Here is a 26,450-nt window from a genome sequence, read left to right as displayed (position 1 = left end):
ATAGGGATAAGAGTTCTGGCATGGAGCTGTAGGATCAATGAAAATAACTAAGGATAGAGAAGACCCAGGAAGATCAAATGTCCATAATGTTGGCCACGAGGCCCCTTCTTGGATGTCTGATGGGAGCTGTTGGCCAAAAACTCATGTGCTTTATGTCTGTAGTTGGTCGCTGACCAAGAGGAGGGGGAAAGTGTGCATGTGAGCTGGAGAATGAGAAAGGGAAGAAGAAATCACTTTCCTCATCCACTTGGAAACAGTTGCTATAAAGGATTAGTTCTGGGGTTGAAATTCAGTTGCCTACAGAGCAGGTGTCTTTGGTGAGTGAAGCAGGCCAGGCGTGAGGAAAATAACAATGCTAGAGAGATGGGAACAGACCTTGGTGCTCAGGTTCAGGTCACAGACAGCAGGAGCGGTACGGAGCGTATCACACCAAACAGCACCTGTGCTTTCAGTGGGGGACGTTGCTACTCAGCTCAAGGGATGCTGCCTGCAAAAATGTTGGTTCAGGGTTCCCAGGTTTTCTGATTTTTCAAGAGAGGCCAAAAATTAAAAAATTTTGGTGAGTTCTGCCCATTTTTAAATGCTGGTAGTAAATTAAAAACAAACACCAAAGATGAGCTTTATGTGGACTAAACCAAATGGGACTGTGTACCAGATATGGGTACATTTTGGTGGCTTTGGGGAAGCTTTCCCTGAAGGCTGCCAGTCTGGGTAAGGTCGAAGTTGAGGTTGGAATGCCTTGACCCAAATCCTTCGTAACAGCTGATTCTCATCTTAACCTGTGAATGCATCTAGTGGTATCCTGACTTAGAATTGCTAGGCGGTGGGGACAGGTCCCTGGGCTGGTCTCTGGGTGGAGCAAGGTTGTTATTATTCAGCATATGTTAGGGATTCAGGATACAGTTTCAGTAGGAAACATTTCCCCATCCAGTTCCTTTTCCTCTGCATGTACATGAAAGATCTTCCCTTTGTGCTCTGGGTAGACACATATAGTTTAGAGATAAATTTTTATTTCACTTTATTCTTACTGATGATCAATTGTCTATTACATCACATTCCTTTTACACTTGTTCTCTAAGAACCCCAAGTCACTCTATGTGATTAGAACTGAATTCAAGTTTTATTCTATCCCCAAGCCAGCAGATTCAGAATTTCCTTTGACTTAAAAATCAAATTTGATTTATACATATATCTCTCCAGAGTTATTGTTATTTAAATTTGTCTTTTAAGTATTTTACATCTAATACATATCTTATTTCAGAGGCTACTTTGTAAGAGAGTTAGAAGAGCTTCTACGCATGCAAAAACTATTCACACTTGGGTCACGGTTGTTTTCTGGTTTTTTTTTTTTTTTTTTTTTTTTTTTCTTTTTTCGGGGTAGGGAGGAGGTTATTCTGAATAAACAGTATGTTTTCTTGTGATCATATTCAGCATGTTAAATGTCTGCTCCATTTGTTCCAAGCTCCACCTCCTGATCACAGCTGAGGTCACCCAGACGTCAGTATTCAGGTATAGACTAGGAGAATGATTCTTCAGACTGAAAGTTAGAGAATCCTATGTTTTGTATTTTACATAAATGTGGTGTGAGCAGCGCACATCCCTTGGTTACTTGATCTTTCCTTATACCAGAATAGGGAATACTTTGTTGGGAAGTGATGACAGTGATCGTCAATGGTTCAGCCCTGACCTGATTGATCTAAGTGTCATTAGTCATCACCTGGAGAGGCACAATCGTAGTTGACGTAGATCCGGAAGTCCCAGTAGAATCCTAGCTGAAGGAGTATTATGTTATTTTTAAGTAAGCATGATACCAGGTTGTGTTAAATTGGGAAAAACGTGCAAGGCCTGGGAAGTAACTCTCCAGCTCTATTTTACAGTTGACATCTCAGTGTTTGAATGAGCTAAAAAGGACCATGGAAAATCCGAAAAGAGCAGAAAAGACTGTCAACAATATATTTAATGAGATGAATGATAAGCTCTTTAAGGAAAGGCTTAAGGATTTGGGGTTTTTTAACTTGGGGAAGAGAATGAGGGGTTACTTAATAGCTGTTGTTATAGGTATCACTGAGAAAAAAGACATTGACCAGTTGCTTTTGGTCTTCAGAGGAGACAGGAGAAGCACCTTGGAGCTTAGAACAAATAGATTAACTTCTTTGACACCAAGAATTTTAGACTGCTGAGGCTGATAGGGAACTCATCGCTAGCCAGGCATTTCCCTGTGTGCTGTAGGGGCACAGGCCAGGTGCAGGACTTCCTGGGGTCCCGTCTAGCTCTATAATGCCTTGAGTTATATAGCTGGTTAACCTGAAAGGGCTAGTGCCTAGCTCACCACCAGGGACTGGGGAGGCATGGGCAGAATTAGTTTCAGGAGTGTGTTTTATGGTCACTAACTAAAGTTCCATTTCTAGGCTTGTTCCTATTCATACTGAAGTAAAGTCCCAAACCTTTTATTGACTGCCTTTGTTTTGGTAGCGTGAGACATCAGCTGGGAAGTGAATGAAGTTGCAAGAGACATTTTCCTCCAGAGAAGCGAAGTATGTGACACAGTAACGGTGAGAAGCCACTGAAAAGGACAGTAAGGCTGAAAGGCCACAGGTGAAAGTGGCTCTGCCGAAAACTCCATGTGAGCCCTACCCCAGCTCTCATCTCATTGGACACTACCACGTCCTACATCATTCTTGGTGCACGGCTTTTGTGACTGCTCCTAGGACCTGGATGTTATTCTCAGCTTGGTTTTCGTTGAATGACCTCACTAACATTTGTGATTGTCTACCTTTCCCCCGACTTAGTGGGGGAGGAAAGGTCTTATTAAAAGACAAAGTTAATTATACGATAAAAATTCTGCTCGGGAAAAGAAGTGGTCAGCATTCTTTCTAAGTAACTTAGAAAAGAACTCCTGTAGAATAATTTTGCTCTTTGTTTGATTTAAAGTAGTAGCAAGAATTGTACTAGTTCTGGTGGGTGAAGTGAACTTTCTATGGACCATAATATAATATAGGTTGGGAATGGAGTTGAGTAGGAAAGAGTGGAGGATGAATTGCTGGCATGAAAATTTATGCTGAGACTTCTGCTTGGCTGAGTTATGGGTTCAGAGAGACTGGCAGCTTGTAGTCCTGAAAACGTCTTTAGTTAAAATCGATTGTTTTCCCTTTGTAAATATCAACCTTTTGTCCATAATTGAAAATTAGATCAATATGTTCTGACCACATGCTGTTACTTTGTGTAATGACCCTCCAGTTATTGGTTTGCTTTATGCTACTAATCAATTAATCAAACGTTTATTGAATACCTTCTGTGTTGCAGTACTGACTGTGCTAGGTTTTACAGGACATAAAAGAGAAGCAATGGGGAACTGGAACAAACTTTTGGGGGGATACTTTCTATGCGCTAGTTACTGAGTCTAGGCTTTCATAGATGTTAGCTTGTTAAAGCCATATATCAGACCTTTTGGGTTAAGATGACTGTTTTACAGAAATGGAAACTGAGGCTCAGAGAGACTGAGTAGACAGAGTGACAGCTGGTAAGTTCTGATTTTTCTATCTGAGGATTTTCTGGCTTTAAAACCCTCTCCATTGTGTAAGACATCTTTTCTGTTCTTGAGGAAGAGGGCAGGTGGTTAGCATATTATTCAAAAGAAAACCATTTAAAATTAAGTGCCAACTTGGTGTAAAAAGCCAGACAGGCTCAGGAAGGGGAGTTGAGTGAGAAGGAAGTTTTCAGAGAAAGATGGATGGAATTGAGGAGCAAAGAGAAGGCAGGCCACTGAGAGCAACAGTAGGAAATGCCTGAGTGCGAGCTCAGAGTTGTGAGTGGGCAGGGGTTTTGGAGCCAGAGTGGAGTCGAGCCTGAATGGAGTGGAAGGAAGATCTGGGCTGGGGTGAGGAGTCAGGGTGTGTGAACAGCATCCACACTGGTGGGGCTTGATCCACACAAAGGAGTTAGGAGCAATAGGAAGTAGGGACCCATTGTGAGCTCTTGAGCTGGGCAATGAATGCGATGTTAAAATGGTTATGTGAGGAGCAAAACCGGGCATGTCAAGAAGTTTGGGTTCATCCACCCTTCCTTACCAGGCTGCCTCTGATTCTGGAGTGGTTGTAGGATCCCAGCCCTCATAGGGAGAAGAAGCGGTCAGCATTCCTTCCAGATGACTTGTAACAGAACCCCAGTTTCTCCTGTCTTCTGTGTCGCGCTTGTCCAACTGGTAAAATCTTCATCTTGCAGAGTGTCAAACCTGGTGGTTAATGATTCCATGGGCATTTCCCACCAACTATTATTCTGAAACCAGAGAAACGGCTATTCCCCTACCTACTGGTTTGTAATGCATTTGGGAGGAGCATGGGATATCCTGAGAGGCTGATTGGCCCCGGAGAGCTTTGTATCTGAGAGGCCAATTTAAACCTGGGGTCAAAATCTATGATTGTCCTCCTAGTCAAGCTGGAGAAAGGGTTTATTTAAAAAGTACCCTTTAGGTTGATAAGTCACTGAATGTGATATGAGGCAAAGAGAGGAAACCAGGTTTAAATGCTGGCGATGGCCTGTGTTTGGGTGTGGAAGCTCCTTGCAGTGAGATTGGCTCGATACCCTTAGCTGATTCACACCTGGAGGGATTGAGAGATCCTGAGCTTGCGGTCCCCGAGTCCTCACTTCATTTCCATGCCTGTCCTCTCCTCACTTCGCCTTGTCTCTGGGTTGCTCGCTGGCCCCTGCAGCTGAGAGAGGTGCAGCCATGTGTGAGGAGTATGGATCGTGAGTCCAGAGAATACGGGCCATCCCTTCCACAGTGGCCAAGAGTGCCTGGTGCTCCCTGACGGGCGAAATAATTGTCACTGCATGCTCAGGGTAATCTTCCTAGCAGCCTTGTCAGAAGTTATTGTCCCACTTGGCAGAGGGGTAGACCAGCATACAGAGGGTTAAATGACTCGCCAAAGGTACACAGCAGTGGTAGGCCAGACGAGACTCCCGGTCTTCTCTCTGATGTTTGCATTAGTGCGTTTGCCACTGCATGTTACTTGCCTGTAATATGTAGTGACAATTGTTTTGGCTTAAGCATGGCTGAAAGTGGCAGAGCACTGGACTAAAAAGGTTGTTTGACAGCACAGAACTGAAACTCACAATAGAAGAATACCTACCTTCCTTCTGAGGAAAGAAAAAACAACTGGGTGTAGACCTCCAGAATGATCCCTCTTCCCCATCCCCATGGTTTATGCAGCACTGCACCTTGTACAGCACTGTCTCACCAAACCTTCACAGACTCCCTCTTTCCTTCATGTGCCTTCAGATTGTCATGCTTATGTAGCTCTGTACAGCCTGCGTTCTGGGGCCCAGTGTTAAAGGTGCATTCGGTGCAATGGGCAATGTTCTGTCGGTTGTATGCATCCACCTATATTACCTACACACTGGCTTGAAATTTTCACTGTGCACTCTGCAGAGAGCACCTCAGACGGCCTTAGGTATACTGCAGGCAGATCTCAGAGTGGACTTTGCCCTGCTGAGGCTGAGAATGTTGGCTTTAAAGGGACTCCCTGCCTGCTGAGGGGCTCAGGGAGAGATCTCGATCTCCCCACTCTCCCTGCATTCGTTCCAGGAAACTCTGCAGCTCTCTCCTTGCCAACCTCGTCCTCTGGTCTCTCTGCTGTGCTAATCACAGCTCATTTCTGCTGCATGCCTCATTTGGGGGAAGAGCGCTCCAGGGCTCCCAAAATGTGAAGAGGGAAATTAAGGATGGTTGGCCAAACGAGTCAACCCACCGCCACCACTGATGAGTCACCAGGACCGCCATCCTCTCTCTGACCCTGGGAAGCTTTTCCCGGAAGGCCCCTCTGCCTTATTCCGGGGCTCACTGGGAAAGAGTTGCCCCCTGGGCTTTGCCTCGGGACCAGATGGCGCCTGCTCTGTATTCTAAGGGAGAGAAAGGGAACCAGGCTCACTGAGCGAGCGTATTATTCCAGCTTCTCTACCCTCATTAACTAACTACCTGTGAGGCAGGGGTTGTCTCCATTTTAGTGCTGGGGAAATGAGATTAAGAAAGGGGAAGTACCTTGCCCAAGATCAGGCAAACACCCATGTCTATTTGACTTCAATGACTGTGTACTTTCTTTCCTTTTTTTGCCATTGCCCAGGGAGTGGGACCCCTCCCATGCCTCCTTCTCTCCCTTCACCCAGGGGCTCTGGCTTCTGTTCATTCTTGTTTTCTCTCATCCAGCTTCCTCTGGGGAGCCTTGCTTTTCCTCTAGCAGCGAGTGTCCTGCTGGCCCCTGGGAGAACCCATCCTGGCTGTGAGTCCTGTTGCCCACTGGTCAGCACTGCGGGGGTCCAGCCTGTATGCTAATGAGCCTGGGCTGCCCAGGGACAGCAGGCAGACTGGGTAGTTGCAAAGAGCCAGTGGCCCTGGCCAGGCTCCCTCCTGCTGGGCAACTCTGCAGGGCCATTTCAGGTGGCTGTGAGCCTGCCAGGAGGAGGCAAGGAGCCCTCTCTCAGTCCCAGCCAGGGTACTTTTCCCTTCCCGGGATTTCTTTGCCTCTCATTATCTCAGTTTAAGGCCATAGGCATCATTTGATTGACCTGCTTCGAAAGAAATTCAATCTTCATCTTTGTAAATAATGAATCCAACCTGGTATTAATCAGATGATCTTGTAAGTTGCAGGATGCCATTTTGGTTAGAAAGTGACATAAAAAATAATCACTTTTGGGCCGAGCCCGTGGCGCACTCGGGAGAGTGCGGCGCTGGGAGCGCAGCGACGCTCCTGCCGCAGGTTCGGATCCTATATGGGAATGGCTGGTGCACTCACTGGCTGAGTGCCCATCACGAAAAAGACAAAAAAAAAAAAAAAAAAATCACTTTTGTCTTCCAGCTCCCTGTCTTCCTACCTTAGCCCCATTGCCCAAACAGAGGAGTGCTTCTTAGGGGGTCCCCTTTCTGTAAAAGCCTTTAGAGCTGTCCCTTCTGGAAACTTCTCCATCCCAGGAGGCTGAGAAAAAGAGCTGAGTGCAGAACTGACAGTACGGGAGTATTTTGGCCCTGAGGTTTTGATGTGCATTCATCCTTCCGGAAGGCAGGTCAGGAGTCCATCAGCTGGCCCAGGTCCCAGGGGTTCTTGTTTGCTGTGGTGGCTGAGCAGGAGAAGGAGCAGCCCCAGGAGCAGGATGCCAAGATTCCAGACCACCTGCCTGCCCCCACCCTGGGCCACACTTCCTTGGGGACCAGGGCCATGTTGGGGAAAGACAGGAGAACAGGTTAGAGTCTCAGCTCTGCTGCCATCTTGCCCTGTGACCTCGAGCAAGTCATTTGTCCTTTTGGGGGCTCAGTTTCCTCCTATTTGTAAAGAAAGGGTTGGACTTGATGGTCTCCAAGATTCACTCTGGTTCTGACAGTGTCTGAGTTGATCAAGTAAGGAATCCAGGATAGTGCTACCCTGTTTGAGAAACTTGTTTTTTTTGCATTTTAGCTAGGGATTTTTTAGAAATTTGGTTTTTAAGCCACTGGAGCAACTTCAGTGGTGCAAGTTTCAGGCACTGTTAAAGAGGTCTATGAAGGGGAGATAGCATTGTATACACCCCTGACCCCCATTAGTCACGTCTTGGAGGCAGATGCCTCCTCTGTCCTCTATGTCCACCCATGCTTGTGACTCCCTCTGACCCCCTAGCTCCATCCACTTCTTGCCCTGATTGAAGAGGCAGGTGGAGAATGACATGGTTAGAATTACAGGGACATCTGCTGCATCCAGAGCACTTGTGGGGTGCACATTTGCAGACAACCATTGGTCTCTCCTCTTCCTGGCCTTACAGAGCTCAGGGCCCATTGTCCCACAGGCTGGACCCTTACAGACAAGGCTGTGTTGGCCACAGGTGCCTCCCTATATGCTGTTGGAGAGAAGAGGCCCTAGAGCTGATCAGATAGAGGAGAAAACAGAGACACAAGAGAGCCATTGCCAAGATCTCAGAGCTCCCCGGGGGCCATGCATGAGTCTCAGGACTCCCAGTCGAGTGCTCTTTTCCTAGCGGGGCCTTGTCCTCCAGCTAACCCCTTTATCCAGGCTCTGTTTCTGCCCTTTCCTTTCAGGGAGCTAATTAACTTCTTTGCCTTTTAAGCTGTTCCAATTCCTCACCTTTAACTCTGGGGGGGTGGGGTTTGGAGATGGCCTTGACCTGGTTTTGCCCTAGGGTGAATTGGGGAGTGCCTTTAATCCAGGATCCTAGATTAGCTGCAAGGGCTGGGATGAGTGGTTCCTCCTCACCCTCGTGCAACCCTCAGAGTCCTCAGTGTCCCTCAAGGGCAGCCTGGAGTGTGGACAGCAGAAGCAGGGTTGTGGCAGTGAGAGCAGATCAGCGTCTCCTGGCCCGGCCCTGTGGCTGCTCAGGCCCAGAGCTCTCAGGAGGGCTGCTCATCAGCCCCTCAGGCCCCTTGGGTCAGGGGAGGGTCTTCCTGCTGCCTGTGTCCTGTGACTGCGTGGTGTGGTGGTTACCTGCATGGACGTTAGAGTAAGAGGTGGGTTTGCATCTCGCCTTTGCTAGCCCCTGCTAGGTCATGAGTGACTCCTTAACTGTTCTGAGCTTCAGCTTCTTTGTAAAATGGGGACAATAACACCTGAGTTAAAGATTGTTTCAACAGTCAAACGAGGAAGTGTGTTCAAAGAGCCTAGCACACAGGTGCTTCCTCACGAAACTGTAGTTATTAGTATTCATAATACTAATACCCCCCTAGGAATGAGTCAGAGAATGGAGTTTCTGCGGCTTTTTGAGAATTCGATCAGAATTCTGGTTGTGATTTCAAAGCAAGGACTAAAATCTTTTTCTAGTTTTTATTCTCATTTTTTTTTTACCTGTTCCTTCTAGCTTCCTTCTTTGTCTCCCATCTTCTTCCTCTTCTCACTTTTTCTCTCCTCTCTGTTCTCACTATTCTGGATCCTGCAATGACCTCTTTTCTTTACTTATTCATGATCCAAAATGCATCCTGGCAGTTCCTAAAGCTGGTGCCATCCAGCTAATTTGCTGCCTGCTGTAAGTTCTACCTCCTGCCTCCAGGAGGATACCACAGCCCCCAACCAGAGGCTCCCCTCGTGGCTAGCAGGGTCCCCATCACCCCTTGAGATGGGTATTTTTCCACAATGATCCTTCATCATCTTGAATCTTCCTTATTTTCTATTCTTTGGATTCCCAACTACCATGGCAAGTGGATATACGAGTCTGGAATTCAGGGAGAGGTTTGTGCTGGAGGAATAAACTTGGAAGTTACAGGTATATAGATAATATTTAGGGGAAGTGAGTCAAACTAGATAAAAAGTCAAGTTGAGAGTAAGGGAGGAGAGGAGGATCCAGTGAAGGAGAGTGGAGGGAGGGGATGGAGAAGACGGGCCCTTCCGAGTTGTGCTCAGAGGGGGAGCAGAGGAGGTGGGCACCAGCGGGAGGGGGATGCTCAGTCAGGAAGGGTCTTTTTGAGAGATGGGAGTTTTTGCAGCATATTTGTGTGCTGGCAGAATGGTCCACTAGAGAGAGAGAAATTGGTGGTGCGAGGGAAGTAATAGTGGGAAGGGAGTTTGCAGTATGAGAGGTTAGGATCTTGGTGCAAGTGGGAGATTGGCGCTGGGTAGGGGCTGGGGCAGTTCATTTCTGGTAATAGGAGAGAGACCAGGGCAGGGGCAGAGGTGCGGGGAGCTGGGTGGACATGGCATGGAGAAGGTGAGATGGCTTATTCTAATTGCTTATATATTTTTCAACTAAATAAGGAGAGTGTGAGGAAGGGGTATATGAGGTACGGGAGATTTGAGAAGACAGAGGACATGGGAGAATGATTTGCCCAGGAGAATATGGGGGTAATGCCAAGATTTGTGGTCACCATTTTAGTTGAGACAGGTCAGCACAGTGGTGTATTTTCCTCTGCTTCGTATAGGCATAGAGTAGGTGGAGAGCTGGCATAAGTAGGAAGGAGAGAGATGGGGTAAGCAGTTATATGAGAGGATGTGATTGTAGGGATTTTAGGATGGCATGAGAAGAGGTGATGTGAGAGGGCATACCTGGTGAGAAGTGGGGGGTCGGTTGATTGGAGCTCCTGATGAGACTGGAGAATTGATGGAATCCATCTCACTGCCCTCAGTGAGTTAGGGCTGGACTAGCCATTGCTAGCTGTCCTCTTTTGATTTAGGCTCGGGTATATTTCTCTTCAAATAGTAGACTAGATTCTAAAGTAGAAAATGTCAAAAAGCAATGCTTGTTCTGGGGCTGTTTAATTCATTCATCATTTAATAAGTGCAGTTTAATTAGGTTGCAAAGATATTCAATGGTTCATAATGATACAAAGGAAAACATCTTAAATCTATCGTAAATCTTTCCTATTGTGGATCAGCCCCACAATACTAGGATGGGCATTTGTGTTCATTCTTAATAATACAAAGGAATATCCTAAGTGCTTTGTCATCTAAAAGGCCTTATCTTGAGGAGAGAGTGTATGTTCCCTGTCTTAAGCCGCTGAGAGGAAGCCAAGGCCTCCTGTTTATGCACGAGGCCCACAGGTCGCTGGCAAACAGAATTGCTTTCAGGAAGACAGCTTGTGCCTGGACACTGGCCAGTCTGAATTGATGTCCTTTGCATCCAACAATCACAGGCCTGTCTGAAACACTTAAGAGTATGTTGACAGTGGGTGATGAGGTTGAGAGAAATAGAAAATTTCTGGGAATGGGAATAGAGGTTTGGTGATGCCAAAACAAAAAACAGAAGAGTGGCAAACATTGCCTTTTTTTAAAAAAAGTGTTTTCCAGTTTAACAAAGCAGTAGCATATACCCTATCGCCTTGATCCTCACAACGAAAGGATGAGGTGGGCAGGAAATGTTTTTGAGCCCTCATTGACCAAGGCAGACTCAGGATCAGAGTGGTCCGTGGGCTTGCCCGTGGCCCCACATGCCTGCACCATAGCACAGCTTGCTGACGCAGGAGCCTCCAGGAGAGGCTGGGGGGACAGAGGGTCTCCAAGTGTGGCCCAGGACCCCAGCATCAGCCAAATAGGCAGATCACTGCTGGGCTGGTGATGAGACACTTTGGAGCCAGGGAAGCTGCAGGTAAAGACTCTCCCTTGGTGATTCTTATGTGCTCTGAAGTGCAAGAGCCATTGCATCACCGGAATGGCATTGCTGTGGCTTGGGGAAGTGGCAAGACCAGTGGTTGATGTTTCATCTCTGAGGTTCTTGTTCTCCAGAGGAAAGAGTCTCCACTGAGGCAAGAAGAGTGAAAGAGATGGGGCTTGTAATGTGAGTTTGAAGAGAGCACAGAAAGGTCTTCAGGGGGGTTGAGAGGTCAAGGCATGGGCGTAAGTGGTTAAGCACTTAAACAATGGAATCTGATTGTGATCAGCTCACATGGGGGGGGGGGGGGGGCTCGTGCACAAAGCAGTGGTAGATTCTGCCTTGGAATTCTACCCTGCCCGAGGCTGAGAGGGGCTCTATGGGAGGTCGCAGGCATCCTTCCTGGTGCTTCCTTAAAGGCGGTACACGGGAGCTCATTCACTGGGCTTGGAGTCAGGCAGACTCCACTTAGTAGCTGTGCACCCTCAAGCAGGTCTCCATCGTCTCAGCGCTTTGGTTTCCTTATCTGCATTGGAGAGCAGAGAAGGCTTCACAGATGAGGCGTCATTTGGATTGGACTTGAAGGGTGAATAGAAGTTACAAGGACAGGCAAAAGGTAGACGTGCTGATTCATTTACACTTTTATTCATATATGCATCGATGGACTCACTCATTTGATGAGAGGTTTTTTTTGGTGAAAAGGTCAGGAGAGAGGTCAGGTTAGAGAGAATGAAGACTGAGTGGGTATCCCATAAAGGAAGGGAGTGAATTTAGGGCAGCACGTCTCAAAATTCACTGTGTACACGAATCACCTGGGGATCTTGTTAAATTGCAGATTTGCTTTGGTAGGTCTGGAGTGGGCATTTCTAACAAGCTCCCAGGTGATGCTCATGCTAGTGGACCAGGGGCCAAGCGGCACTTTGTGTAGCCAGACAACTTGTTTGATGGTTCGGCTGTGGGTGGGAGTTGAGAGGTAGGGCAGGGAGACCTTCGTGTGTGGAAGTGCGAAGTGCAAAAAGAGCGGTGGGTGTTTCTGGGGGTGGCTGGGGTGGGTGGGGGAGAGATATGGCAAACACTTTTCTGTGTGACCATTGCCTAGGGTGTGGTGGTGGTTGGGTCAGTGATGGGGAGAGCAGATGAATCTAAAAAAGGCCATTGTGACCAGACAGCAAAGAGGCTTGCGTGCTAAAGAGCTTACTTCATGCTGCGGGCAAAGAGACAAAGGAATGACTTAGGAGGGGCGGGTGGATGCCTCCTAGCTGACTGAGTAGAAAAAATATTAGCCACCATTTAAAAAATCCCTTTTTAGAAAGGGTCTTTCAGATTATTTTCTGTGAAAACAGAAGAATGTGACTGTAGGAATACTGTCTGTTATCCAACCACTAAACAAGGCCACCACTTGGCTTGTGGTCTGACTTCTTTTGGTAGGGTCTCTGAATCATGGAAAGGAAAACAGGAGTTATATATTTGATCAGTGACCTACTTAAGATTCGAATCCTTAATTCTCATGTAAGGCTTTTAACCTGTTAAGCTTAATAGCTCCTAGCTCAGAGACAAGAAGTAGGTTTCTTCTTGTATGCACACTCCTAGATGTCTGCTTGTGTGTTGTGTTGAGAATGGTCCTAAGGTCTCATCCCTGTGGACTGGAAGAGAATGTTGGATTGATTAGTAATGTCTGCCATGAGTACGGTATAGAATGGTGGTGCATGTGCCATGTATTTAGCCATCCCTTGGAGGGTGGTCGGATTTCTGGTGATGTGTTCCAAATTCCCTCACGTCTATTCCTCAGGCAAGCCAGAGCCCTTTCAAAGATGGTTGGTGCTTTTATTTCTCTGATTATGGAACGGAGTTAATCTCTACTTATCTAGCAGGGCTTTGTCAATCTTCAAACAGCCGTGAAGCTCTTGTCTACTTTTACAAGTACCAGGAAAGGCTCTCCTTCCGCATCTCTCTAATATTGATGGGTGTTTGTGTACTGAACAGACTGAGTAGACTATGTGTCTTAGGGCATCATTTCTATTAAATCTGAAGACAGATGCTGGTAACTGGAAATAGCCATTGATTGCTTTCTCTTGTACTATCCCAACTCTCTAATTTCTCTAAAGGAAAAAAGAAAGCCCATGTAAAAATCAACTCCTCCAGCTTTCTAAGTAAACAGCCAGATCAATTCTCATTATGAATTTGTTGGATAAATATTTGTTTGATTATCAGGAAAAGTTGGATTAATATTAGATGAAAATTTGGCTGGTGGAAACTGACCTATCAGTAGGACTGAGTGGCCAAAGATACAGGGTGAGGGCAGACCCAGTGCTGCCTGCACGCTGGGGGTTGGAAGCAAAGGCTGAGGTGATACACGGCCAGATGGTGCTGGATTTTGATGTGCTCCCATGGAACCCAAGGCTCTTTCTCCTTTAAGCAGTGTTGGTTGAGCGTGATTTTTGTTTTCCTCGTATGGAGGGTATTGAAGGACACCAGGGCCCTCAGGAGCTCAGGAAGCCTGGGCGAGAGACTTCAGGGGAAACTGGTTGTCACCGTCGCCATCCTTTTTTCCCATTCTCCTGCCATTGCAGTTTGGAAAATGAATTTTTGACTCGGGGAAATTGGGAGGTGAAGAGTGAAAGGGAGAAAAGGATTAAAAGGAGCCAGTGAAGCTTTGCTGGGCTGGGCTGGGGGTAGGGTGCTGGACATCCTGACTGCCGCTCAGTCTGGTGGCTGCAGGAGGAGGGCCTCTCCCGTCTGCTCTTCTGTGCCTCTCCTACATAAAGTCAGTAAGGAACATTCCTGTCCCTTCTTGACTGACAGTGTAATGGAGGTGTCAGGGGCTGATGTGAAATTGCTGTGGAAGCCAGACGTCTTTTTGTGCTCCTCTAAGGCACTCCAAAGGGAGAGTTGGGGACAGGCAGACATTTGTGGTGGTGCTAGGGAGTGCCTGGATGACAGGCTCCATGTGGGAATGACTGGTCCAGCAAGATTGCACAGACCATGAGGTGGGGAGGGGGGACGACACCTCCCCCTCCAGTCGCTGGCCGAGGAGCTGTGGCCAACGAGGTGGGGGCACCTCTGACGAGTTTCTCAGGAGCCAAGGCCCAGTGAAGCCACCGTAGGCTGCTGCCCTACTTCCTGCAGCCTCCAGGGCCCTGTCGTGTGGGCTGGACTGGCTCGCTCCTGGGCGGTTCTTCCCCAGGGTTTTCCAGGATTAGTGACTTGCAGTTGGTAAGGACTGGATGCCCTGCCTCATGCAAGCAAGCCCTGCTTCCTGAGGGATTTCACCCAATGCTTGGAATGTTGAGGCCCAAGGGACCTTAGGGGACAGCAAGTCTACTCTGTGTGGTACAAAGTGAGGAAACTGAGGCATGGAGAGATCCAGTGACCTACCTCACTGTGCTTAGCAAACTTCTTGTGCCTAACAGGGAAAGTGTGGCTATACTGAACAGCTTAAAATAAGGACCTAGAATGAAACTGGGCCGCACACTTGGATTGGCCATCCCGGAACATGATGTACTGAGAGACCAAAGCACTAGAACGTAAAGACATGGATTCTAGCCCTGACTCAATGACTTGCTGGCTGCCTGAGCCATCCTGAGCCTCAGTTTCTTCATTTGTAAATCAGGAATATTCATATCTGTCCTCCCTTCCTCACAGGATTATTGTGGGGAATCAAAGAAAATCAGTGGATGTAGAGGGGCTTACTTGGAAGTGTTATGAGTAATGCTCATTAAGGTGTCCGAGCACTACTTTCTTTCGGTCAAAGTACTAGCTGTAGGTTCTTGTGCTGCTCATGTCAGTGTGACCGTATTTCTAGGAGGCCGCTGACTTTCTAATATTGGGGACTGTTCCAGGGAAAGCTTGTTGGAGGTGAGACAGGCTCAGGCAGGGGGAAGGAGGGTGGAGCAGGGTGAGGGTGAGGCCAGAGGCTGAGGATGGCAGCCTCTCTGGGGGGGCGGGTCTCCTCGGGGCCACACTGTGGGAGTGGGCTGGGCCCAGGAAACCGAAGGTGGATGCATGCACGGTGCTGTAGACGGTGAGGAGTCACTCCCATTCACTTCTGCTTGTGGTCACCCATGCATGGTCACTTAAATTACCTTAGTTTACACTATTAGCTCTTTTAAAGAAGGTTCATTGAAAAAAACAAACAAAACAAAAAACAGCCCTCCACGGAGGAGAAGAAATGATATAAAATCTCAAACCCTGCTTCTGCCCTTCACTGTTCAGCCCCGTGGTGGGGCTCACCGTGGCCGGGAACACAAGTCAGACTCTGCCTGAGCAGGATCCTGTCCAGTGTCTGGTCTTCTAGAGCCTTCCAACCAGACCCCTATTGTTTCCCCTTTGCCTCTGGATTAATTTTCCGTTGCTGTGTAACAAATTACCCCCGACTCAGCAGCTTAAAACTATAAATGTTTTTCATCTCCTAGTTTCTGAGGATCAGGAATCTGGGGATGGCTTAGCTGGCTGGTCTGTCACAGGGGGTCTCAGGAGGCTGCAGTCACGATGTGGGCTGGGGCTGCAGCCGTCTCAAGGCTCGACTGGGGCTGAAGGAGTTGAGTCCAAGCTCACGCTCAGGTTGTAGGTTGGCCTTGGTGCCATGCGGCTGTTGGGTAGAGGCCTCCCTCAGTTCCTTGCCATGTAGCAGCTCACAACACAGAGCTGGCTTCTGCCAGTGTGAGTGATCCGAGAGAGAGAGAGATAGATAGAGATAGAGATAGGTAGATAGATAGATAGAGAGAGAGAGAGAAAGAGAGAGAGAGAGAGAGAGAGAGAGCAAGCAATCACAATGGAACCCACAGTGCCTTTTCATAACTTAGTTTCCAAAGTTGCATGTTGTCACTCCTCTTTGCTGTACTTGTTAAAAGTTAAGCCCAGCTTACATTCAAGGGGAGGGGAATAGCCTCCACCTCTTAAAAATGAAAAAAGGAAGATCAAAGAGTTTGTGGGCATTTTAAAAAAGTGCCACAGCCATCAGCGTGGCTGCCTGGCCGTCACTTTCATCCTCCCCTTCCCATTCCACCTGGCTTGCAATGCTGCTCCTCCTGCCTTGGCTCTCACCTCCTTCCTAGGTCTGGCCACTCCTGGAGACTTTGCACCGCTGCCACTTAACCAGACCCTGGGGCTGTGGGAGAAACCTCCACCAGGGCCTGCCCCAGCCTTGTGGGCAGGGCTCAGACAGCTAGGACTGAAGAGCTTCAGTCAAGATCAGGAGGAAAGAAATGGCTTCCAGTGAGACTTGATGCACCCCTGGGGAAGGACAGAAACTAAGGCTGGCAGAGTCTAGCTTTGGCCATGGAACCTACGTTAAAAAATGACCCCTGCTATTAATGAGTGGAGTTGGATAAAGACAACATTCCTAAGACTATTTCACCTGGTTCCTCCAGGCTTGAGTGTGTTGGAAAAAGCCTGTGGCAGCAGAAGCATGTTGTGGGATATCTGCGTGTGACTTCTTCCCTCCACAGTGTGGAACCATCCAGTCACTCAGAGAGGCAGGAGGGCCCCTGCGCCTGCAGGCTGCTTTAGTTCTAGTCACCAGTGGCTTGCCCAGGGCAACATGTTCCCTTCAGTTCTTACCTTCATCTCTCACTGCATGGTGGTGTCACCCCTTCCCCTGCCCTGGACACCATGGAGTGCCTGCCTCCACGTTCTCCTCCTTCCTTTCTTACCACACGGCCTCCGCCTTTCTCTGTGGGTGCTCGTCTTGATGACCTTTCACGCCTTCGATTGCAGCGGTTACCCTTCCCCTACCCCCAGCCAGGTCCTTTTTATTGTTCACTCTTGGTCTCTCCCTGAGTATCTCACCAAGTTCCAAGCCTTCATCTACCACCCAAACCTGATGATTTCTAAATTATGTCTCCAGTCTGGTCCTTTCTCCTGAATGTAATCCCATATTTTCTCACCGATTCCTGCACATCTCCTCTGAATGCCCCATCTGTACAGCACATGCAGTGTGCCCCGATTGGATCCATTATGATACCCTGCAAGCTTTCTGTCCTCATCTCCGCTAAGAGTATTATCACCTACTCTGTGGCCTGGGAATCTTGGGGTCCTTTTTGAGTCCTCCTCACATCTATATCCAGGGGGGCATCATGTCCTGTTGACCAGTTCTACCTCACAAATGTTTTCTACTTTTATCCCCATTACTATTAGGCCTGTTCTGGACTAACGCACCCACTCGAACAGAAGCTCTGCAAGGGTGCGATTTTGTCAGTGTTGTTCATTGCTCAGCACCTACCATCCTACCTGGCACATTGTAACTGCTCAATAAAAATTCATCGAATAAATGGATATTGCAACTGATCACCCTCCCCGGCCAGCTCCACTACATCTGCCCTCTGCCCTGCTTCTGGATTCATCTCTCCAAAACATGGTCCCTGCTTAAAAACCTCTGGGGAGGCCTCACTGCTTACAAAATCAGACCCTTATGCCTTCGCATCCTTCCCCGTACCTGTCCAGCATCATCTGCTGCCACTCTCCCCCTGCTGTCCTTGAGCTACTCTACTTTGCCCGAGTGGACCATACACCTTACACTTCCTGCTATTCCCTTTCCCTGTAATGCTTTTTCCTTTTTTTTTTTTTTTTTTTTTTTTCACTTAGAAAGCTCCTATTTATCCTTCAAGGCCCAGCTCAAGTGCTACTTCCTCTCAGGGGCTTTCCATGAGCTTTCCCAACATTATTTATTACTTCGCCATCTGTAAGGACTTTATTTACTCCCCAATTACAGCACTTATCACATTGTATAATAGTCGTTTTTAAAAAGGTGTCTCTCTCCCTGTAATAGTCATCTGTTGCTGCATAACAAATTGCTCCAAAACTTAACAGCTTCAAGCAACAAACACTGATTATCTCATAGTTTCTGTGGCTCAAGAATCTAGGTGTGGCTTAGCTGGATGTCTCTGGCTCAAGTTTTCTCATGAGGTTGTAGTCAAGTTATCAGGCAGGGCTGTGGTCTCATCTGAAGGCTCACTTGGGAGAGGATCCAATTCCAAGCCCACCACATGGTTTTCAGAAAGATTCACCTCCTGGGCTGTTTGCCTGAGGCCTCCCTTTATTCGTTACCATAGGGACCTCTTCATAGGGCATCTCACAACATAGCAACTGGCTTCCCTTAGAGCAACTAAGCACAAGAGAGTTCGCTGAAGATGAAAGCCACAGTCTTTTTATAACCTAATATAAGAAGTGACATCTGATCACTTTGCCATATTCTACTGGCTAGAGGTGAGTCATTAAGTCCAGCCCACACTTGGGGGGAGAGAATTACACAAGGGTATGAATGCCAGCAGGGAGGCATGACTGGTGGCCATGCTAGAGGCTGCCTATTACACCTGCTAAACTGAGCTCCTCAATGCAGGATTCATGTCTCATTCCTCTTTGGAACTGCAGCACCTCGTATGGTTCCTGGCATTTAGTAGGTGCTCAGTGAATTGTCCAAATCAAATGGAATTCTTTTTCTGTAAGAATCTGATCACAATAAGTAGATTACAAAGTCAGAAGAATTCTCAAAACTAGACTAAAAAATGATTTTAAAAATGTAAAACGAAGTGTCTGTGTCATGAGCATACTGTCAGTCCCTTCCTTCTAGGCACTTCCATGATTGCTTCCCAGTTTCACCTAGAAAAGAATAGGAAAATGAGAAAGTATCTTTTTTCTTTTGATTTAACACAACTCTATGAAAAAAATTTTGAAATGTTTTGAGAAAAAAAAAAAAAAAGGGACTACCACTTCAAATGTCTTCAGACAACTCAAGAACTTAGACCACCCATGAATTCATCTTCTAATTCATGGAAGACCAGCAGTTGGAAGATCAGAGGCAATCAAGTGTTGACTAATCACTGCCATTTTCCACAAGCTACCCATCAATTACAGACATAAAACCCTGCTGGACTTACCCAGGACTGAAGGAAGCACAGGGATTACAGGGTCTGAGCAACAGTTTCTTCTTCAGCCTCACTTTCCTAAAGGAAACCCAGAGCCTTTAGCCAGTGCCCATGGTTGGATGCTCCTGATGTCCAGAGAGGCCTGAAATGCACAGCCAATGTCAGGATTCACATCTGAGATGATATCGGGCTCTGGACAACGGTCAGGCTGGCCTCCACACACTGCTGTTGGGGCAAGAAGCACTTTGGCAAGATGGTTGCCTGCAGTTTCAGCTAAGAATTTAAAAGGAGAGCCAACCTGAGTCACTCATATTGGTGATCCTCTTCTCCCACTCTCTTCATGGCAATATGTGTCCACTGTCATACAATCAGCTTAGCCCAGATCTAACATTCCTCATGGGTGGGACCTTATCCTCGGCCTCTGTGTGCCTGCAGATTCACGACAGCTCATCTGAAGAGGCCCAACTCATTGCATGGGATGGGTGGTGTGGTTGATGAGAAGTACTTCAGACTTCTACATTTCTTTAGCTTTCTGTCATGGCCATATTTTGGTGTTGATATTGGACTAAGACTGGGCTGATCAACATGAGAAAGTTGACATGAAGTCTAGCAGTGCTTTCTGGCTATTTTAATTTCCTTCTTAGTTTTTTTTCACTTTGACTTTTAGATGGCAAACTTTAGAAGGCTTGTTTATCCCATCAAGCACATGGGCGGTTTGGGATCAATAGTATCTCTAAAAATATCATTTACGGGGCCGACCCCGTGGCTCACTCGGGGGAGTGCAGCGCTGGGAGCCCAGCAGCGCTCCCGCCGCGGGTTCGGATCCTATATAGGGATGGCCGGTTGGCTCACTGGCTGAGTGTGGTCACAAAAAAGGACAAAAAAAAAAAAAAAAAAGAATCATTTATGGGTGGCATAGATAGAGCCACAGCTTCACAGATAACAGATCCTAATCCTTTAACATATTGGAAAATTAATGTCCAGAGAGGCAAAGGGACTTGTCCAAAGGACTCAGATACTGCAGTGTATCTCAAATGGTGGTAGGTGTATGTGCCATGAGCGCAGGGATTTGGTTTTTCTCGCTGCTATATCCCCAGTACCTAGAAGAATGCCTGCCACATTTATTTAGTCAAAAAATACTGTTGAAGGAATGAATAAATGAGTAAATTATCTTTAATCCTCAGCTGCAGTGACTAATTAGGGACTCTGGGGTCGTTACTGTGACACTTGACATCTTTCTAGTACTGTGCCTTGGCTCCAACCTGGGCCAGTCAAATAAGTAACATAAATCCAGGTCATGGCTTCTCCATCCCATTATTTCACCTTAAGAGGACCAACCACAATGCTCTCAGGTTTACAGATGGATGTAGATCCATTTCCAGGAGACTCTACATTGGACCAGACTTGACCATGAAAACTTGGGGAATTTCTAGGGCCATTTGAGAATGGCACCGTGAGCCCTTAGCTGGTTAGCACGTTAGAAGTGCTCCTCATGCTCTTGCAGGAATGTGCTTTGTATGGTTATTTATAATAAAGATTCATACAGCAATCTCTGTTTCACATCCCATGTGGCACCTGGGTGCCACCGAGGTTGACAGCTTGAGGGGGAGGAAAAGCAGACCTTTAAGATGAGCTGAACTTGCTACACAGTAAGGGGTTTTGCCCAAGTGAAAGGAGCCACAGCGCACACCATCATTTATTTTTAATGCATTTTTGTTTGTTTGGTCTTTGTCCTTCCCACTCTCTTTCTCTTCTTTGTCCTCTTTGAAGTACATTAAAAATGGTGAGGAAAAAAAGGGGAGCCATTCGGGTGCATCCAGGTGCCACGTGGTAATCAATTTGCAGCTGTCTTAAGTGTTAGAAGTAACATCTGGAGCAGATAGAGGTGACTCTGTGGACCACTACAGGTTTACAAAGCAGGGTTTGAGAAATACTGCGTGTGAAGAAGCGCCTGGTTAACACACCTGTCGTGATATATGTGTAAAGAGGTTGAATTCTTGATTGCTCAGAATTGGTTCACCCCTTTAGAGATTAAGTATAATGACTGAGAGCCTCCTTCCTTCCAAAGTGGAGGTGGGGAGAGAGAGAGAGAGAGAGAGAATGAGGAGAGAGAATGAGAGTGAATGAATCTGATTGGATGAAATGGCTTCCCAAAGTCAGCTAGTAATAATTTTCTCCTCAAATTACTCTTTAGCATCATGATTCAGATTTTATCATACTTTGCATAAATGCTTTAGTTAAAGCTTCATATGTATATTTGTAACATGTAAATATTAGAAATTTTTTATGTGTGTGAATAGAGAACTATGAGAAACTTAGCCAAATTATTTTATGATGAATGCCCATGGAGACTTGTTTTCGGTGCTATTTCAGGTTGGAATTGATCCTATGTGTTTTAATATAATACAATTTCTGTAAACCACACATCAGACCAAAGAGTACATTGCGTTTTGCACTTACTTGCCTGAGATCTATGGATATTTATTTAGGTTCTCCTTTCCTGAGAAATTAGTTTTTAAGAGATCAACATTGATAAATAAGGTAATAAAATATAATTAGATGTTTATAATTTCACAATGAATAAATAATAGACCATGCTAGTCCCCCAGTTATTTGTATCTGTTTTATTTATGTTTTCAGTGCATACCTAGCAAGATAATGTTCTTCTTTTTCCTGGAGCTCTAATTTAATCAGTGATGTGGTTTAGCCTCACCAAAATTAAATATCAGTGATGATGAAATAAAAAATTCTTTTAATAAGGATCATAATGTAAGGGACACATGCCATAGCTGTTTGTATATTTCATTTTGCCCATGGTTTGTTGAAAATGAACTGTGTTTCTCTCACTGTACTGAATAATCTATAGAGGGAGATTGAATGGTTAATGACTTATGTTAGCTTCTAAGTCATGATCTAATGTGAGCTTAATCAACAATGAATATTTAGATATTTTCTTCCCTAAAAGGTTGGAAATGTTCATGTGTAGGCAGTTGTGGATGAGCATATATGGAAGCAGGCAGCTATGAATGTGCGACTCACACTGGTTTTGCCTATTTACCTGTGTGCCTTCTCGCTCAAACACCATGAAATCCCATTTGCTGTCTCTTGAACATTCTCAGCATCTACGCACATGTGTCTGGAAAGACATGAGATAAGTCCTTGGAGTGGCAGGCCACAGTCACTGCTTCTAGTTGCCTGCCTTCTCTTTTTTACTGAACTCTGTGAACTGTAGTGTCATAAACACCAGGTTCCCCCAGCCTCATGGACTACTTTCTCATGTCTGAGAGTTTCCACACCCTGCTGGTTTCCCTTTTTTTCCTATTTGCTGAAATAGCACCCTGAAGCCAAATCCCCATTCTCTGAAAGCCCAGGCCATGAGTTAGGTCTGCTGCGCGTGGTAGCCATGGATGACATTTTCTGTTTCAACCTCTAGGGAGGCATGAGGTCAGTTTCAGAAGAGGTTAGGGCTGGATTGGGAATGCCTTTTCACACCAAGTTTACTACTAGACCAACTAGACAAGTGGCCATATTTACTGAACTCTCCTGATAGAACTAATTTGAAGGAACATTCAGGAAGGACTTGGTTTTTAATGATCCGGCTGGGATGAATCATGCACACTGCACCACTTTCTAAACTCATTTTGGTAATTGGAATCTTATAAATGTCCTGTTGAATCATTGCACCTGGGGGGTTCCTGGGAAGGGTGGTCTCCCTTCACTACATTGGGCTATTTAAATAGTAGTGCAGGTATTCCTTGCTTTACGAAAACTGGAGATATGAAAACTCTAGATTTCCAAGCACGTGTATTACAGAATGATGGTTAACTTTGCAGAAGAGATTAAGATAGGAATCCTCAAGTAGCGACTGACCATAAGTAAATTGCTTTATAGCAATGTGCCTCTTTTTTTCTGCCACCCTTGAATTAGAAAAACTGTATCTGTTGTTCTCTTACTTCCAAGGATTTTAGAAATTAATTCTGGAAATGGGCTTCTCCCACTTTCCTTAGAAACTTTTATCCTTTTGTCAATAGTGTGCATTATTTAAGTCATTTCCATGGCAGAAGAGAAGTCTTATTCTTGCAGTTTTATCTGGCAAATGATTTTTCCAGTTTTTAGAGACAGGCAACAGGCAGCCAATGTTATGGTGGTACCAACAGGAGGATTTAGTTCCCGGCATAGTTTTTGCATCTGCTGATGGCTGCTTGGGTGATAGCTTTTTGTGCCTCACCCTGCCTGGCTGAGATGCAATAATATTTCCATCCCCCACTCTTCTCTCACACTTGAGTGATGTCCTGAGTTATGAGGAGAAGCAGCTCTGCAGCCAGAGCTCATGTTAGTCCTGCATTTTACCGGGGCTGGGGGCTCTGTGAGCTTAGTTCCCTTCCTTTGGGTTGATGGTCTTTGGGAGGCTGATGATTTTCTCAGGACGGGGACACAGAGAAAGCCCATGGAATATTTTCAGAGACTTTCAACAGGAGTTTCCAAAACCCACTTCCTACCATTCACTAGTCTAAAGTTATTCCAGAAGGGTTCAGAGCTCAGCACAGTGGTCTGAGAGAACCTGGACCATTCTCTTAGACTGTTGTCTTAGACTCTTAGAGAGAGGTCTGTCAATAAACACGTGTGGAGTGTTGCTGGATGCAGAAGCACGCCCCTGCCCCATGCTCACCCCTGCAGGCAGCTCCAGGTGCACAGTTCAGGGCTTGGACTTTGGCTGGTCTCATGGGCTTGGGCATGGTTGCGCTCGATAACATTGCAGTGCCTTATATTGGCTCTGAGCACTGTCCCTAGAAACCTTACCCGATCATTCTGGCATCCTCACTTGTACCCCAGTGTGACCAACTTTTTGGATCAGAAGGCCTAGCTCTGAATAACTATTCTGTGTTGCTCCTGCCACAATGATGCCGAGGCCTAGGGGATGATGCCGGCATTTCTCGTGGGGCTGCCTTCTGGTTCTCTCTGATCGCTACTTTCTGTCCTCATCATTGGTTATGCCTGTGTGGGGACGTGGCTCTTAGGGCAAGGGGAATTGGATGGCATCTGTCCCCAGTAAAAGGTTAATGCTTATTTCTCTCTTTGGGCCTCAACCTGATGTAACTGGGGGTGGTGGTGAGGAGTGGGGAAGGGCCACATCCAGGCACCCAATTTGTTTCCCAGCCTGTGCTATTCCCACACTCCCTCCATGTTGGGCATGAATGTGTTTCTGGTTAGGGGTATTGAGGGGTGACAGGTCAGGCCCTTTTGCCCTAATGCTGCTGTTTTTGGCTTCCTCCAGGTCACCCGACCTGCCTGCAGTTCACCCTGAACATGACTGAGGCCGTCAAGACGTACAAGTGGCAGTGCATAGAGTGCAAGTCCTGCATCCTCTGTGGGACCTCCGAGAATGACGTGAGTGTGGGGCTGCCCCTGTGTGGGCAGAGACCCAAGTCCTCAAGGGGTGGAGAGGAGGCAATGCTCTTGTCACTGGGCTCCTGGGGAGAATGCCAGCCAGTCTTGCTCTGTGCCATAGGGACCCTGGGTGCTCTTTGTGCCTGTGAAGAGAGATGCAGGAGGTGGCCACCAGAGGCTGCCTTAATGGCCATTTGCCCTTTACCCTGGCACTCAGGAGCAACCTGGCCATTGGCTCTTGAGGGTTCAGTGACTGACAGCGGTGACCATTGCTTATGGCTGGGATGTGCTTGACAGTTTCTACCACATTCTATGGTGTATGATCTCATTTGGTCTAAATGGTAAATATAATAAATGTGGAATTTTCAAAAACACTTTTTGTTATGGACAATTTCAAACATATACAAAGGTAGAGAGAATAGTGAAACGATGTACCCCATCACAAGCCTCAACAATGATCAATACGTGTCTAATCTTCTTTCATAAATACTACTGCCTCCCCCTCCATAGCCTGGTCATAATATCATTTCTCCTTAAATGTTTCACATGTATCTCAAAAAGATGAGGACTTACTTTATAACAAAAACAGCCAAAATGCTAACATAGCTAAAACAAATCAGTAATTCCTTAATATAATCAAACATCTAGTCAACATTTCTATTTCCTCAATTGTCTCATAAATGTTTTTATTACAGCCTGTTTATTAGAGTTGAGATCCAGATAAGGCCCACACATTGCAATTACTTGATATGTCTTTGAACTTTCTTTAAATATATACAGGTTTATATAAGCATATATGTAGGTTCTTTAAATAATGTATAGATTTTTCCTTCATCTTGTTCTCATTTTTCCCCCCCTTAAATTCTTTGTTGAAAAAATCAGATCATTTGTTCAATAGAGTTTCAATGACTGTATTTTACTGAGTGCATTCCTGTGGTGGTATTTGGCATTTTCCTCTGTTTCTTGTATTTCTTATAGATTGGTAGTTAGAGCTAGAGGTTTGATTCAGGTTATCTCCCTCTCTCTTTGTATCTCTGTCTCTCTGCATCTGTCCCCTCACGATCTCTCTGTCTCTATCTGTTTCTCTCTCTGTCTCTCTGTCTCTCTTTTTTTTTGGCAAGACTACTTCATAGATGGTCGTGTACGCTTTCTTCAGGAGGCGTGTAATGCCTGGTGTCTCTCTTTTTGTGAAGGTAGCATCTATTGATGATATTCAACTAGATCGACTGTTTCATTAGGGGCTGAAAAATAGTGATATTCTTATTTGAAAACTTCTTTTTTGTTTGTTAGCTGGAGTCATTCCATAAAGAGAAACTTTCCCAACCTTGTTTTTGGGAAACAGATATAGACTATATAGAAAAGGCAGGATAAATGCTTGATTCTTTCCCTTTATCAGTTTTCATAATAACAGGGTGGTTAAAGGACCTATTCACGATACAAACAAAAAACCAAAAACAACACTCAAGAAAATAGTAATTACAGGATACCTTCTTAACATGATAAAATATTTATACTTTTAGAACTAAATCCAGTATCTTATGTAATGGGAGAAGCACAGGAGGCCTTTCTACTAAGATTAGGAAGCAGGTGGAGATGCTCACTGTCTCTCCCACTACTGTTTGACAGCATTCTGGAGATATTAGTCAGGAGAAACCAATTAGAGGCATAAGAAGGGATATCGAAGTAGTAAAACTCTATTTTCATATGATATGATAGTATATCTGGAAAACCTAAGATAATCAATGATAAAGCTCACTTAAACCTAAAAGGCAGCAGGATAGGAAAGTAACCTACAATCACTAATAGCCTTCATATACACAAATAATAACCAGTTATAGAATATAATTTCATTTATAATAGCAACAAAGAAGAAATACTTAGAAATATCTTTAACAACAAATATGTAAAGCCTATAGGAAGAAAAATTTTAAATACTTTTTTTTTTTTTTTTAAAGATGACCGGTAAGGGGATCTTAACCCTTGGCTTGGTGTTGTCAGCACCACGCTCAGCCAGTGAGCTAAACGCCATCCCCATATAGGGATCCAAACCTGTGGCCTTGGTGTTATCAGCACCGCACTCTCCCAAGTGAGCCATGGACTGGCCCTAAAATTTTAAATACTTTTGAAAAGACACGAAGAAAAGATGGA

At 45.9% G+C, this 26,450-nt stretch overlaps 1 protein-coding gene across 1 annotated transcript in view; it reads left to right on the top strand.

Annotated features, from left to right (window-relative positions):
• The window catches only part of DPF3 (double PHD fingers 3), a 251,100-nt gene that overhangs the window by 213,172 nt on the left and 11,478 nt on the right, over nucleotides 1-26,450 (top strand). Inside the window, exon 9 of the mRNA XM_063090345.1 lies at nucleotides 24,190-24,302. Within this exon, the coding sequence (XP_062946415.1) occupies nucleotides 24,190-24,302 (113 nt within the window). The remainder of the gene's footprint in view (nucleotides 1-24,189; nucleotides 24,303-26,450) is intronic.

This window comes from Cynocephalus volans, chromosome 3, assembly GCF_027409185.1.
Source record: "Cynocephalus volans isolate mCynVol1 chromosome 3, mCynVol1.pri, whole genome shotgun sequence".
NCBI classification, from domain to species: domain Eukaryota; kingdom Metazoa; phylum Chordata; class Mammalia; order Dermoptera; family Cynocephalidae; genus Cynocephalus; species Cynocephalus volans.
Note: the sequence above shows the minus strand (reverse complement) of the source record. Positions and strands in the feature narration are given on the sequence as shown.